This window comes from Vulpes lagopus, chromosome 12, assembly GCF_018345385.1.
Source record: "Vulpes lagopus strain Blue_001 chromosome 12, ASM1834538v1, whole genome shotgun sequence".
Classification (NCBI taxonomy): Eukaryota; Metazoa; Chordata; class Mammalia; order Carnivora; family Canidae; genus Vulpes; species Vulpes lagopus.
In genome coordinates, this window is record NC_054835.1 from 48,426,988 (window position 1) to 48,444,054 (window position 17,067).

General features: G+C 35.1%; 1 protein-coding gene across 1 annotated transcript in view; it reads left to right on the top strand.

Annotated features, from left to right (window-relative positions):
* The window catches only part of CEP112 (centrosomal protein 112), a 398,072-nt gene that overhangs the window by 38,062 nt on the left and 342,943 nt on the right, over positions 1 to 17,067 (top strand). Inside the window, exons 5-8 of the mRNA XM_041725032.1 lie at positions 2,304 to 2,397; positions 4,248 to 4,325; positions 13,282 to 13,329; positions 14,031 to 14,108. Coding sequence (XP_041580966.1) covers positions 2,304 to 2,397; positions 4,248 to 4,325; positions 13,282 to 13,329; positions 14,031 to 14,108 — 298 coding nt within the window. The remainder of the gene's footprint in view (positions 1 to 2,303; positions 2,398 to 4,247; positions 4,326 to 13,281; positions 13,330 to 14,030; positions 14,109 to 17,067) is intronic.

Sequence of the window (17,067 nt, forward strand, 5' to 3'; positions counted from 1 at the left end):
CAAGAAACGGAACTTCTTGCCTAATGTCCATGTCTCTTGTGCCAGCTAGCCTCCTTCATTAGTTGTCTCAACTGCTGGCGCAAGAAGGTGGCTTCAAGCAGTGCCTCTGCTTTCCTTGGCCTGAATGGGAGCATGGATTAGGGACAGTATAATGAATTTAGTGTGGGATACATTGAATTGTAAGAAAGTAGGGCTTTTCAGTTCAGTTTGTATTTGTAATGGGGTTAGAGGTCGAGAGAGAGCAGTTTGGGTTGGAAATGTTGACTTCGTAATCAAAGCTCCTTGTTATTTGAAACTGATAGTCCTTTTATTTTTTTTTAATTTTTATTTTTTTAAAGATTTATTTATTCATGATAGAGAGGGAGAGAGAGAGGCAGAGACACAGGCAGAGGGAGAAGCAGACTCCATGCCGGGAGCCTAACGCGGGACTCGATCCTGGAACTCCAGGATCGCGCCCTGGGCCAAAGGCAGGCACCAAACTGATGAGCCACCCAGGGATCCCCCTGATAGTCCTTTTGTTAGCAGTTTGGATTGTCCAGAGGGAATGCATGTAAAAGGGAAATAAATAAGGTTAGACACAGAGTCCTGAGATTATAGCATACTTGGGGTGGTCAGGGAAGGAAAAGCTGCTAAAGGTTATTGTGAAGGAGATTTCCGAAGAATTGAATGAGAAAGGGGGAAGAGCCAGTAAATATGGCTTCTTTAAAACACTGTTCCTGATGTTTTGGGGAGATCGACTAGGGTAAGGACACATAGTAGCTAATGTGCTTGAGCAACTAGGAGATCGTTGATGACTTCCCAGCACTTTCGGGATAAGTGGAAGTCAGATTGCAGTTGATTGAAAAGTATACGTCAGGTTAGGACATGGATCTAATAACTTATTTTGAAAACTTAGGAAAGAGGTGGATTGGTACAGAGGACAGCTACAAGTGAATTAAAAGGATATGTTGTTTTATGTATGCACCCTGTGTAATAAATAGATAAATGTTTCAGTCCTCTTTTTTTATTAATATTTTCTATGAGAATTTCTTTTAATATTTAAGCATTTTTCAATTTTTAAGTTAGCTCTTTTTATGATTGTTTAATCTATTCTTAAAGAAGGACAGGCCAGTGCTTAGTATGATGTATCAGATTGCCTCTTCCTACATCCTTAGTTTTAAATGTTTATATGAGCTCAAGCACATGGGCTAATGAAATTATTCTCAAAATATTACTTCATCTGTTTTCTTGTTTGTTCTTAAGTATTTGGATACCTGGGATATTGAGTAGGGGTATAAAAATTAATAGCTCTCTTTAAAACAGCTTTTTCAGATATTCTACATTACTTCGAAACTAGTCTAAGGATTGTTGCTCTTTTAATGTTACTAACAAAAACACATTCATTGTCATCTTGTCTTTCTCAACTACTATTCTGTCTTTGAGAATACTTAGTATGGACCAGTATTTGTGAAGGGAATCCTGATAGGGCTTATGGTTAAAAGTTAGTGACTTTAACTCATTCTTTAATGGTTAATTTCCATTTTATGTATCTTTAAGGAGCTGTTCAGAGGAAAAGATATTCATAATAATGAAACTTTCATTGAAGTAGCTTGAGTAAAAATACATGAGAGACTCCAGGCTAAAGTAGAATATTGAGAATGGTATTTTTACACTATATTTTATATTGGAGAAAAGTCTTCTTGTTCAAATTCATTTGGAAGCTTACACTATTTTCCTATTTATACTGTATTTACAACATTTTACCTGAATTAACGTGGTGTATTTTAAATTTAAGACTTTGATTTATCTGTAGTTTCTGACATGGTTTCAAATTAATCCAAATTTTCAGTACATGAAGATACTTAAATTTTATATATTTTAATGCTTCATCTTGATGTGCAACATGAATCCAATAACACTTACTAACCTTTTAAAACAATTATCCTCTCTGAGAATATATGTTTTATTTTTCTCTTGTTCTCTACCTTAGGAAAAGAAGGAGGGAGGAGAAAAGGTTTAAATACACGTAGTTAAAAAAATACATGTAGTTTATTAATAGTTCCACTTAAAAATAGCACTTGTTTGTAAGCAAGTGTGTGGCATTTTGATGACATTTTACTTATAGTTAAGCCTAAGTGAATTAAAACGTAAGAGATATAAATGGTTGTTATTCGCATTTATTTTTTCTTTACTATGGAAACATCATTGTTAAATATAAACAATCATCTGATATCCAGAAGAAAAAAATTAGTAACCCTAGATTTGAATGCCCATGTGTCCTCTGAATTTCCCCCATTCTGATTGTTACTATTTTGGTCTGTTAGTAGGGAGCAATCCACTGCGAAGCTCCAAATGAGATCCCATTCTATGAGTCCAACCTCCAGAGAAGATGGACAAAATATTACCCCAAAGAGTTGTGTAAGATCAGATTCTACTTTTGTTTGTTTGTTATTTTAAAATAACTCCACAAATGTTTAATTTCATGTTTGTCAAAATTCCAACAATTATTTGAAAACAGTGAATAAAGTCTAAATGTTTTGGTGAACACCCTGATAGCAAAGAAAATTGTGTTTGGTATATTCCACCTTGTTCCTTCTGCTTTCTCAATGATTCTGAGGCATCATGTGAAGCAGTGTGTTGTTTCTCTTGTGCACTGAAGAATGACTTTGGAAAGCTTCATTTTTTAGTTGTTTTTTTTTCCTTTCCCCTTTTACTCAGAGTATATGTGTGTGGGTATGTGTGTGTGTATATGAATTATTAGACATCCAGTGGTCACAAATTTAAGAAACTGGGATTAATTTGTAGTGAAGTAGGGGACATTGCATTTTTGCTGAAAATGAACTATTTATGTCCTGAAATGTGAATGCCTCTCTTGCATCTAATTACTTAACATAGTTTTGGTTTGAACAAGGTGCTAGTGAGCATTCCAGTTGGCTTTCTAAAGAGAAGAATTTTGTCTGCTTACTATGGCCTTTCTTTTGTAACTCTGGCTTGTCTTGGGTTATGTGACTTTTAGTTACAAAGAGATCATGTGTGATGCGTGACTGTTCAGCAAATATTGCTCCAAACATAACTCACTGCATTTTCTCCAGTGATAGTTTGGAACTTTGGAAAATATTTTAAGGGCAGCGTGTTTTAAATATTTGTGGGTTTATTATCAACCATTACATTCACTCAAAATAAACAAGGCAGGTGCTTTTTCTTGAGAACTTCTTGTTCACAAAGAAAAACAGACAAGAAGCAGGGGACCTACAATATAAATAATATGGAATTTAAATATGGTATATATAATAAATTCAACATTCTGTTCAATAGAAATTTGGAGATAATAAGATATGAAGAACATTTTAGTATATCTTCATCACTTCAGATAATTTAAATGATTATAGGTAAATAGATTTATTTATTAATAATGAGGTTTTTCTAAAAGCGTGAAAATGCTGTGCCAATAAATTTAATTTCAAAATACATTTTTTGGCTGTATTGTAACATACACGTTATTATTATACACAGATTTACTTTTCTAAGTTTCTAGAGCTTTTAGATCATTGCCCATTTCTGGGTACCAATTTTAGACTGTGTTCAGTTAATTATATTTTTAATCGGCTTTGATAAATGTGTAATATAATAAGTTATATGGAGGAGAAAAAAGCATGCAATTTTAATTTTTTAAAAAGTAAAATTTCGCCATAATTGTGTTCTCATGATGTGAATCCAAAGCTTATTTCTCTTTATATTCAGTGTATGAATGAGAATTAATTTCAGAACAAAGAGCTTCTTGGACATCAACACAAACTTCCCTGTTAACTAATTTTAAGGATTATAAATAATTCATCTTTTCAAGTGTTTCCCCACCCCCCTTTAAAGCTACTGTGGTATACCACAATTAAAACTTTTTGTAAAAGAACTTAAAGAAAAGAATCTGGATTAATTTTTAAAAAGTTCTTTTGATGTGTTTTTTTTTTTTTGAATCTAGTTACTATGCGAATATATTGGAAGGCACCTCATAGCCCTCAGCAGCTATAATAAACAGTCATTACTTAGAATTGAGAACTCTAGCTCAGCTGTAACATAAACCTTTCCTCTGAGGGTGATACACCACCACCAGAAAAGCACACAAAATTTTTCATTACTTTGAATGACATATATTTTGTCCTGTTTTCTGTCTTTTCTGTTTTCTTTCTTTTCCCCTCACTCCCTCTCTCCCTCGTTCGTTTTTGCTTTTATTTCTTCCTTCCTTCTCCCCCTTCTTGTCTTTTGTCTTTCAGGAAGCTCATTCTAAAAAATCTGCTGTTTCTTTGGATGACAGCGACATCGAAGCTCGCCTTAATAGTTGGACTCTTGGGGTAAAAAAAAGTACTTGTTTTATGTATGTATATTAATGTAGGAGAATCGTATTATATTTGTAAAACATCTCAACTAATTCTATTTAGTGAATATTATTGGATGTCAGCCATTCAGTACTGCGGTGGTACTGTGGGAGAAGGACTTTGAGTACAGGAAAGAGAAAGAACATTCCAAAGAAGCATAAAACAGCCCCTGCCCTCAACAAGCTGATTTTCTCATTGGTAAAATAGAAGATATACACATAAGTCATTAAATAATAATTTAAGATAGTATATGGTGAAATATTAAAATGAATTAGAAAGTACAATACTAAAGTGGTGGAACAGGGAGGGAGGACTTGGAGAAGCAAGGTCATTTGGGTAAAGAAAAATGGGAGATTTCCTGGATGAGCTGCCATCATGGGCAGCAGTTTAGAGATACAGAGGCCGAGAGGGGCATGGATGTATCTGGATAGCTGTGGAGGTACAGAGCTGGGAAGAGAGAGGTATGAAGGAACATGTGGTGTAAGTCACTTGACATGACGGGATCTTTGGGATTAATGTAGGCGATTAGCGGGCAGTGTTAATCAGGCTTGATTGTATTGGAGCTTTGATTGCTAGATGGAATGATTTAGCTTTTACATTTTAGGCAATAGTGAGCCATAGAGGTTTATTTTTTCCTTCCATGGTCCACTCTACATGATGCTGTTTAAATGCTCTGAGGAAATGAAAAGGGGTTTAGAGCAATTTTTATCACATTTTGTTATTAATTAAATAATTTGTAATTTGAAAATTGAAAAGTATAGAAAATCAGAGGAATAAAGTATGTTTGAAAATCCTAACACTGAGAGATGGCTTAACCTTGCGTTCTATATATCCTCCCCTTCTTTTTTCCCCTGTATTTACACAATTAAACTTTATCAAAATTGGGGTTATAAATATTATTTTGTGCTGTTTTAAATTTGCTATAGGTTTATAATAGTTCTATAAATATGAATATTAACAATAGCACTAATTTTTCTTTTGGATGGGTATTATATAACTTATTTAAGCATTCTGTTATTTTTGGACATTTTGGTTGCTTTCAATTTGTGGCTAATATAAGTAACATATAAGTAATACTGCTGTAAAATTTCCTACAGATTCTTTGTATACATTTTTGGTTGCTTTCTCAGGTTACATCCCTTCCAGGCACCTGCCTCCAGATGGTATATACCAGTTTATTCTCCAACTAGCAGTATATAAGATTATCTATTTCTTACTTCTTCACTGCATATTAGGGATTGTTGTTTTTAAAAACGTAAAACCTTTCCTCCTAATAATGGTCTTTAATGAAAGCAGTGCTTTAGGAAAATTGACTTGGTGGCATTTTGAAGGTTGTGTTGAGTGTGAATAGAAATTGGAGAAAGGGAACCAATCTTTTTGGTGTTTGTGGTGAATACCACATTAGTATGATTTCTGTGAAGATGGCAAGTATTGAAAGAAAAGACATTTCAAAGAAGGTAAAAGATGCTAGTGACTGATTGGTGAGCTGACCAGAAGGGCACCTAAAGGTTTACTTCTAGGAAATGGGAACATTGGTTCTCTGTCAGCTTCATGAGACTCGAGGGCTGGAATCCTATTTCATACTCACACGGTCCCGGGTGGTGGCTGCACCCAGAGGCTGGACAGCCGGTCTTCAGGGGACAGAGTAAGGACAGCTGGCTCCTGCAAGGGACATGAGTAGAAGGTAGGGCATGGATAAGAATTTAAAGCAATGTGAATCTCCTAGCCATTTTGGGAGCATGTTAGCTAAAGAGAAGAGAGAGAATAAATAACAAGAGGGGAATAATAAGTCAAAAGAAACACACTGTTATTTTTGAAGGTGGAGCGGAAGCTGCCACTGGAGGGCAGGCCTAAGTTACGAGTGTGGGAGAAGAGCACAGGAAATCCCCCAGAAAGAAATTTTTTTGTTATTTGCCAGAAAGCAATATCAAAGTGAAAAGTGAAATCCTGGGCTATCCTTTTAAACTTGCCTTTGCCCTTAGCCATTTGAAACTTCTGATGTACTTTCTTAGCACAGAGAGTACTTTGCCTGATTATTTAACTGTTCAGTGGATTGAATTCATATAATAAAATTAAAATAAAACATCTAAAATATTTTGAGGTAATGCCTGAAAACTAGGTCTGCCTGGGTTTGTTTCACACTTTTATTGTTCAAAGGATGCACTAACATTGTAAAATATGAAAGTCTTGCATTTTTATATATTTATAACATATATACATTAATCAGGCTGAACTATATCTTTTGATCACAGTAGAATAACTTAAGAATCCAGTGTATTAAAAAGCTTAGATTTTACTTTGATTTTAGTTTTGTACGAGAACGTGTGATGGATTTTTTTTCTTTCTTCCTGTGAATGATGGTTAATAGTAGTTAATTTTAGTGCTCTATACCAAGGGTGCATTTTTTATATTGCTGGCATGACTTTCATACGCCTTCGTTCAGGTGCATTAGATGTTCTAGAATTTGAATTTTCTAGCTTTTGTTAAAAATACATTTTTTTTCCTGCAAATATATTCTTTCTTTCTCCCGGGAGTGTTAGTATTTTTTTTTTTTTAAGGAAAACATAATTCAAATAGATTTACTTATTAAACCTAGCAATTAAATTTTCCTCCTGTATTTTTTTCTTACTCTTTAAACTTTTAACCTTTAGTTTTGGGTAAACTTTCTTACTCTGCCATATAATTGATATATTCCATGCTTGACTGTCTTTATGTAAATTTTGTTTTTTCCGTTTTATTTTTCTGAGGCCCTGGTAGAGGGCTGGGAGGAGGACTTTCCTGGGCCTTCCATTCTAGTTATTAGTCACCTGCCCACTGCCACCATTGGCCTATGCACTGACTGTAAAATCTCACTCTCACCAGGAGCAGAGGAATAGTGAGGACTCTCTTTGCTCCTTTGCCCCAGAGCAGGATCCAGGAGGAGTATGGAATTAGCACAGGGATCGCTCTCAGGAATAGGCAGTGGGAGCTGGGTGAGGATAGCAGAAGTGAGTGCCCCTTAGATCCCGCAAGTAGCTCCAGCGGGTGGACAGCGCCCTAGAGTTAGGCAGACCCACCTGGAGGTCAGGGGCCATTAGGGAGGAGTGAACCTTTCTGCCGAGGGCTAGGGGTTACCTGTGAGCTGTTAGCAAGTGGGGATATGCCTTTACTGTCCTTGTGGGAAGCCTGGCTGGTCTGCTCCCTGGGGCCTTCTTCACTGTGGCTGTTGGGAACTGTCTTTATCAGACACGGGGGACAGCTGTCAGGCTGGTGTAGCAGACAAAAGAATAAGAGTAAGACCAAAGAGTAGGTTGAAATGAACGATTCCAGTAGATGAGCTGCCCAACTTGTTGACCCTCAGAATTGCGAGCTAAATAAAATGGTTGTAGTTTGAAGCTGTGAAGGTTTGGGGTAATTTGTGGTGTAGCAGAAAGCTAATTAATACAGATACTGCCTAATGATTTTCTGAAGTGACTGTGCTGGTTTTCATCATCATCAGCAAAGTGCCGGCTTCTGAGAGTCTACTTTCTCTTCCGTCCTTGGTATGGTCAGTTAATTTTTTTTTTTTTTTTTTACTTAAAAAAATTTAGCCTTTCTTAAGAGTGGTTAGTAACATTGCGTTATGTGGTTTTAATATGTATTTTCCTGGTGACTAACACAGTTAGGTGACTTTTCCTATGTTCGTGACAGTTTAGATGGTCTCTGGGAGTCAAGTGCCTACTTGTGGCTTTGCCAGTTTTTCTGTTGGGTTGTTTGCCTTTTTCATACTGGTATGTCAGAGCTTTGTATCTATTCTGGGTAAGAGTCCTTTTGGACTAAGTATAAGTAGTTTCTCCTACTTTGTTGCTTTCCTTTAATCTCTTACTGGTGTCTTTGATGAACAGAAAGATTAAATTTAAATGCAGTTCATTTTCTCATTTTTTCATTATGTGATTAGTGCTGTTTTGTGTTCCATTTAAGATCTTTGACTACCTTAAGGTCCTGAAGATGTTCTTCTCTGTTTTCTCCTAGCAGCCCTATGGTTTTACTTTTTCTATTTAGATTACATCCCATCTGGAGGTGATCTGGGTATATGGTATAAGATAGGGTGTTAAGATTTATTTTTGTTCCTTATGTCTATCCAGGTGACACTCTCACATATTGTAAAGACTCATCCTGCTGTACTACAGTGTTATTTGTCTCATAAATCAGGTGACAGTACATGTCTTTCTGTTTCCATTCTGTTCCTTTGGCTTATTTGCTTTTCCTCATGCCAAAAGACTGTGCCTTTATATCTGTATTTAATTTGTGCTCACTAAATGTTGAAATGTGAGTAAACCAACGAATGAGCCTCCATTTGTAGTATTATTTCTGAAGAAAAACGTTTTTCAAGTTTTAAAATGTTGACTTAAAAAACATTATTTTGGAGCATAATTGATTTGACATTGAGGACTGAATTTATTTTATGCTATTGAGAGAATTTTGGCAGTTCTGACTGATGCCATGACCTAAAAACATTTATTTTAGTTGTGGTGCTAGTAATATATTGCTTGGTAATGTCCTTTCCTTTAAGGCGGCTAAAATATCAGATAAAATATCTATTTTTCTAGAATCATAGAACATCTTTAATTGGTCAACATTAGCCTATAGGGGTATTTGATCAGTTTGACCAAAATCCTGAATAATCCAAAGAAACTGGCAGAGCCCTTTGTAACCAAACAAATTGGCTAAAACACTAACCAAAATAGAATATCAAAAGCAGTTTTCATTAGAAAGAATTCAGATATCTGTATTTGTGTCTAGTTTAAATTATTACATATTTTATTACTGTGATTCTGTTTGCTCTTTAAATAAGAAGTGTTTGGTCATGTGATTCATTCCTGCTATTGGAACTTAATTTTTTTGGCTTTGTTTTCTGTATAATATTTTGTTAGACTTTAGTGTTTCACATAAATCCTTTCTATCTTCTATTTTGGACATTCTTTATTGTGGTCTTCTTTCCTGAGGTATTATGAGAGAACAAGAAATTTTCTAAAAGAACATGAAAAAAATGTTAAGACTGTTTACAGATTGCTTCAAGTCCATTACTGGTGGGTTACAAAGTGGGAACATTTAACTTCAAAGCACATCTGGCTGCTGTTATAAAATCAGAAAATAGATTGCTTATTTCCCCCAAATAGACGCAAGAACATGCTTTACTATGGATAATTCTCATTACATATTGAAAGTGGTAATGAGACAAACTCAATGTATTGTAAATGAACAACAACAGATTCATATATGTTCGCAGTGTTCATTATTGTTTTTAAATATTATGATAGACATTTTCTTTTTTTTTTTTGGTCAGCTTGAGAAAGGAAATTTATGATAACAGAATGAGTCTTTAACTTCTGTATTTAAATGGCTTTTAAAGATGCAGAGGATGAAACAGGAGTCACTTCTCCATAGTTGAAAGGCTACATTGTAATTAGCTAAACCAATATTTTGTACTCCGCTTGTAAATGTAGAGCTGTGTCAAAATAAGTCACAGATGGTTTTCTTGGCTTTGGTTTTAAATTTTAAGCTTAATTAGAGCTTGAGCATCTTTGAGAATTCCGTTTCCCCCGCCTTTATTTTTCCCCTTCTATTTAATTCTGCTTCATGAATTAGGGTTTTATATATTTGCAGATATGGGTGTGGCTTTGAAGAACTTACTTTCTAGGCTGTTTTTATCCATTCCAAAAATAGAGAATGGTTACTTACTTTTCATATATATACCTTCAGACAATAAATATTTATTGAGGGCACTTTGCTGCCTCCTGGAAATTTGCTGCCTCTATTTTTCAAAAAGCTGTGTATATATAGTACAGTGTTATTTACTAAATGTGCCTCTTCCTCTGGTATGATATTTAAGTGGGTTTTATTATTATCTCCACTTAATAAATGTTTTCCAAAGTAAATGTACAAATGCATACACCAACTAGTGGTACACCATCTGAAACACTTTTATTTTCAGATTTTTAATGTGTACCAATCAGGTGGCTATAAAATGCTATTTCACTGTGGTATTACTTTACATTTTCATTGGAAAAGATTGCACATATTCATATGTGTAGTAGTCATACAAATTTCTTCATCAGTAAATTGTGTCTCATATTTTTCCCATTAAAAAACCTGTATTCTTTCATTAAATTTTAAAGACAATTTTTACATATTTTGAGACTGATAATTTGTTCAAACATCTCCAGTTTATGGTTTATCTTTTCATTTTATTTATGATATATTTTTTGGAGTAAGTTCTTGCCTAGTCAAATTTATTAATTTTTTGTTTATGCTTTTTGGATTTTTTTTGTCTCTTGCGTAAGAAATCTTTTCTGTTTTGGCCATAAGTCATTCTTTTTTTTTTTTCCTTAGCAAGTGAAGGGGAGTGGGGGATGGGGTGAGGAGGGGCAGAGGAGAGAGAGAGAATTTTAAGCAGACTCCACATCCAGCATGGTGCTCCATGAGGGGCTCAATCTCACAACCCTGAGACCATGACCTGAGCTGAAATCAAGAGATGGATGCTTAACCAACTGAGCCACCCGGTGCCTTAAGTCATTCTTTTAAGTTGTCTTCTGAAAGGTTTGGGTTCTGCTTTTATTTTATTTACTTATTTTTTAAAATATTTTATTTATTTATTCATGAGAGATACAGAGAGAGACAGAGAGAGGCAGAGACACAGGCAGAGGGGAGAAGCAGGCTCCATGCCGGGAACCCGACGTGGGACTGATCCCTGGACTCCAGGACCACGCCCTGGGCTGAAGGCAGGCGCTAAACTGCTGAGCCACCCAGGCGCCCCGTAGGGTCCTTTCTCTATAGCTCTTCCTTTCTTTCCCTTCACCATGGAGAAACTTCCTTCCAAGGGGCCTGTCTCTCCTGCAGAAGTGGTTCCCTCCTAAGAATCTTCTCTGGCTCTTTATAGTTTTCACACCCTTCTTTTGATTCTCCTGTCTCCAGCTCTCTGATCCATCAGTTTTTTTGTACGACTCATGTAAGGTAGACCACTCTCCTTCTACAAGTCAATATTTGATGACACTTATATTCCAATACCACTGGGACCCTGAGGCCCTTCCTTTTTGTTCCATTCTATCACTCTGGTTTAGCTTAGGATCTTACTCTGCTGATCCGTGATCTTTCTTTGGCCACTTAAATGTAAGTCAAAAGTTTTAGTAATTTCTCCTTATTATGATGTAGGCATAGGTGATGGGTGTTTTTATGTGCTGTTTTTGGTGATCTTTACGGGTTTTTGAGGATGGGGAGAGAAATATCAATTCAGACAGTTGTTATTACTTTATAGGAATCAGCCTTCAGGCAAAAAAAATTGTTTTGTAAATTACTCCTTATCTAAGTATTAAAATATAGTTAACTTTTCAGATTCTATCTGTTGCTAGAGAGGCTTTTATGTTTTTTTAAAATGAATAATCAGTTCTATTTTTAATTTTGTTGCCTCTGTATTCTTTTAGTAGTTGGTCCTTTATTCATCCTTATCTTTATCATCAACTTGGGCATGGATTATCTTCTTTGATTATTAACTATAATAAATTGTTTGAGGAGCTTTCTGAGAACATAGTGAGATTTTGGAGGAGTAGATCCTGATAATATATGTTTAACAAAGTTTGTCAGTTGGTGCCAATGGTATACTTCAGGGTAAAAACAATTATCCTAGTTTGAAGTCATGGTTAGTTATGTTTATGTTATTGTACATTTTGAGATTATCTATGTCATAAATTATAAGTTTAAGATGTCAGATTAGAATTTCATGATAATGATTTTCAATTATCACTTCATTTATGAATGAAATAGTTGAAATAATAATAATGAATATTTCTAATTTATCATATAGTATATTCATTCACTAAATATTTCCTCAAAAGCCTACTATGAGTTAGATATTATGCTATTTCTAGGAATATAAAATTGAGAAGTCATTATCTTTGCATTTATTGTGCACAAAGGCAGATGTGGAGACATACTGATAAACACTTAGAATGTGCTACGAGAGACACGTTAGGATAGTTTAGAAGCTTGATAAGAGGGTGGGATCAGGTACATTTTGCCCCTTCCTCTCTCTTTTCCTTCCTTCCTTCTTTTCTTCTTAATGAATATTTGTTGGGCACCTACCTGCCAGGCTCTGTGGTAGATGCTTGGGATAGATGGGTTGTGACAGTCATAATCTGTTTTCAGAGTTTTTACTCTTTTATAGAAGACAGATGTTTGATTATAAAAGGGTACAATTGAAGTAGTAGAAACTTAATTAAATTTCCTGGGGAAGAGTCTTGAATAAGTGAACAATAAGAAGAAGTTGGGAGAATGATTTCATAGGTTGCAAAGATTGAGATTTGGGAAAGAATGTAGTGCTTTTAAAGGTAAAACAAAATGTTTGGTGTTCTTAGAGTACAGGGTATGCTGAGGGGGTAGATGAGCCTGGAAGGTAGATATAGGAGGAGTCCCAAAGCAATTCTCTACTCTAATAGAGAGGTAATTCTCTACCTTCTGGAGGCAAATATAAGGATTCATGCACTGAACCTGCCTGGCTGTGTAATAATTAAATTGAGACTTGAAAGATGAATAGGTGCATGCTTGTTGAGGTTAGAGGGGCATAGAGTCATGCCTAGGGGTAGAGGGGCACAAGAAGACTACTGTATTTTAGCAGTGTAAGTCACCAGGGTTCTGGGAATCTAAAACGTGTTGGGAGGAGTAGTGGAAATGAAGCTGAGCAGTTAGGCTGTGAGAGGATCACGATGGTGCATTTCTGTCTGCAAAGAGTTTATGTTTTATATTTTGTTAGTGGACTACTAAAAATATATTATGCAATACCCATCCTAAAACACTAAGTATTAAGACATATAGAAAATGTTTTCATATACCAACTTAATTCTGTATTTTATCAAATAATTAAAACTCAAAAATAGTATTAATAATTAATAAATTATTAATTTCTATCTTGAATTTTCAGATAGAAAATCCTCGATACCTGAGACAGAAACCAATCCCAGTTTCTTTGGTAGGTGAGAATTTCATTGGACTTTTCCTATGGACAGATTTTTTTTTTTAAAAGATTTTATTTATTCATTGAAGAGGGAAAAGAGAGCACATGCACAAGCTGGGGGAGAGGGGTAGAGGAAGAGGGAGAAAGAATCCCCTGCAGACTCCACAAGTGTGGAGTCTGATGTGGGGCTCCTCTCAATCCTGAGATGATGACCTGAGCTGAAATTAAATAGAGTGCTCAATTGCCTGAGCCACCTAGCGCCCTCTTATGGACAAATACTTTTCTTTTTCTTTTTTTTTATAATTTTTTTTTAAGATTATTTATTTAATTATTCATAGAGATGCAGAGAGAGAGAGAGGCAGAGACACAGGCAGAGGGAGAAGCAGGCTCCATGCAGGGAGCTCGACGTGGGACTCGATCCAGGGTCTCCAGGATCACGCCCTGGGCTGCAGGTGGCGCTAAACCGCTGTGCCACCAGGGCTGCCCTGGACAGTACTTTTCAATAAAGTAATCATTAAGTCATTTACAGAAGAGAACACTAGTCCACATTATGAAGTTTAATAGTCTTATTAATCCTATCACTTGCGGATGAATAAATCACTTTTTCTCCAATGTTCGTATTATTATGATGAGAACTTCAGGGAATTGAGTTTCGTTTTGGGTTAAGGATAAGCCAGGCCAAAAAAGTATTGAATAACTCTTATTTTATTGAACAGGTGACTCCCAAATTCAGCCTGAGAAAATCCACCAGTTTCCATGATGATCATCTACTCTCTCGAATGCATGAAAAAGAGGTAGGATTGAGATATTTCTGATGTATCAGATAATGAACATGGTTTTTGTATTTTTTTTTTTTTTTTAATTTATGATAGTCACACACAGAGAGAGAGAGAGAGAGAGGCAGAGACATAGGCAGAGGGAGAAGCAGGCTCCATGCATCGGGAGCCCGATGTGGGATTTGATCCTGGGCTCCAGGATCGCGCTCTGGGCCAAAGGCAGGCGCTAAACCACTGCGCCACCCAGGGATCCCCTGGTTTTTGTATTTTATATAATATGAGTTTTCGGGTCTTTGAATAATGATGCATGGTAGGAAGAGGTTATCTTTGGTAGAGATGTAAAATAATGATGCAAGGGTAGGCAAGATTTTTCTTTTTTTTTCAGGGACATTCCCCACTTTGTGAGAGTGTGCTGAGGGGCTCTCTTCTGAGTATCCATTCCTGCTTGTCAGGACCTAGGAGGTGGCAGTTTTCAGAATCAGTGTCTTTGACGTCAGTGAACCCCTCCATCCTGCCATTATCTCAACTTATTTTAATGTATTTTTCTAGTTTCACTATTCTTACTGTTTGTACTATTTATTTTTATTTATTATTTATTTTTTAAAAAATGTTTTATTTATTTATTTATTCATGAGGGACACAGAAAGAGAGGCAGAGACATAGGCAGAGGGAGAAGCAGGCTCCCTGCCAGAAGCTTGATGTAGGACTTGATTCCAGGACCCTGGGATTCTGATCTGAGCCAAAGGCAGACTCTCAGCAACTGAGCCACCCAGGTGTCCCTGTTTGTACTATTTAAATTGATCTGCTAAATTAAGTTATGCTATGGCTAGTATGTAACATAATATACTATCTTTCTTTGGTCATTTGAAAATAGAATTATCCAAGAGGTAGTATTGTTTATTGGTTAAAAGCATAGACTGTGGAGTCAGAAATACCTGGATTTAAATCCTACTTGTTTGCTGTGTGAAAATGGGCAGATACTTGCCTTCTTTGTCTAATTTGGGAGATACCCGCTTTAACAGGATGAGTATGAAAATTCTGTAGTCTGCAAATAACTGTATGCTTCACATATAGTAGATATTAAATGAAAGTGAATTTGCTTTATTATTTTCTTTTTAAAATTTCTGGGGATCCCTGGGTGGCGCAGCGGTTTAGCGCCTGCCTTTGGCCCAGGGCGCGATCCTGGAGACCCGGGATCGAATCCCACGTTGGGCTCCCGGTGCATGGAGCCTGCTTCTCCCTCTGCCTGTGTCTCTGCCTCTCTCTCTCTCTCTCTCTCTATCATATCATAAATAAATAAATAAATAAATAAATAAAAAATAAAATATCATAAATATCATAAATAAATAAATAAAAATAAAATAAAATTTCTATTCTAGAAAATTTGAAAATCATTATTTTTATGTCTGCTTATGACACCAGTGAAACACTTGGATTATCTGTGTGGTGGTAGAAGACAGATTAGGAATCTGGAAAACTATGTCCTTAACTTGTCTTTATCATTCTCTAGTCATATTACCCTGGGAAATTAAGAATATTAGTTTAGTTTTTGCTTAAAAAGGATATAATTATTGAGGAGATTAATTGAGGTCATTACCAAAATTAACGAGAATGAATATGTATGAAACTTGTAAATTGTATTTTATGCAAATATGAAAATGTTATTGGACTTAGTTTTAATGTTTCTAATAAATTTAATTAAATAATTGTGTCTTTCATTATTTTTTCTTTCATTTTAATAAAGATGCTTCTAAGTTTGGTGATTTTCAATATGAAAGGGTTTTCTCACCACCTTATTTATAAAATATCATAAAAGACATTGATTTTTTTTCCTTAGATATTCCAAACAATAGCATAAGCATCTAATTTAATTTTTGTTGATAATGGAGGAGGAAAGGCAATTTTTTCTTTTAAATTTCAGGTTGGTGGAATTATTGCTGCTGATCTCAGTAGATTTGTCATTTCACGCCTCCAGTGTGAGACATGGAGGCATGTAGAGTTTTGTTTCCTGGTGCAATCTTAGTGTTTAAAAAAGCTGTTGGAATAAAAAGCAACTACATTTTAAAAAGCCTTTGAGGGTAATACTTCTCATATGCAGATGTATCTTCTTTTGAGCTCTTATTTTGCATTTCTTTCTTTTCTAAATTGTCATTAATTGTTTTTACAAGTCATTCCAAGTCATCCCTAACCACTTTTCTTTTTACTTTTATTTTGTACTAATTCCTACTCTTGAGGCTGCTTACTGTAGAATAATTAAAATAATTGAAGGGAAGTACTGGCCTTTTTAATCTTTTGGGGTCTTTGATGAAATAATATCTTTATTCTTTATGATGACACCTTGGATCAGGCATAAGCATACCAGTGTGTGTTGAATGAGAAGAAAAGCATTTAAAGCTGTCGTGTATTACATCAGACATTCATTTTTAAATGTGTGTGGCTTTATTTTTTTCCACACCCTTATGTTTTTGTTTTTCTTTTTGGCATACTGCAAAAATATTTTTGGCATCATTGAGAAGTTTGCATGTAAACATCAACTTACTTCATATCTTAAAATATATCCAGTGCATATATTTTGGCTAAAGTAATCCTTTGTGCAATTACATAGTTGTTTTGGCCTTTTGGATGAAAACTTTTTATCATATTTTTTTCTCCTTACTAAAATATTTAAAAAGTATATGGTGAGTTGCCCCAGTGTGAGAATTATCTGTTTCATCTTTCTTTTAAACTAGTATTTATAATTATAATTGGTGGATTTTTATTGAAGACATTTTGGAAGATAAAGAGATATGTAAAGAAGAAAATAAAATCACCCATAAAACCAGAACCTAGAAATAAAAATGCTGGCAAAATATTGCATTGTCTTTGTTTTTTTCTTTATGTATCCTATAAACACAAATTTTTCCTTAAAAAAATTAAGATGATATATATTGTTTTGTATATTTTGAGTAATTTTTATTCTATTAAATATTGTTCTTAA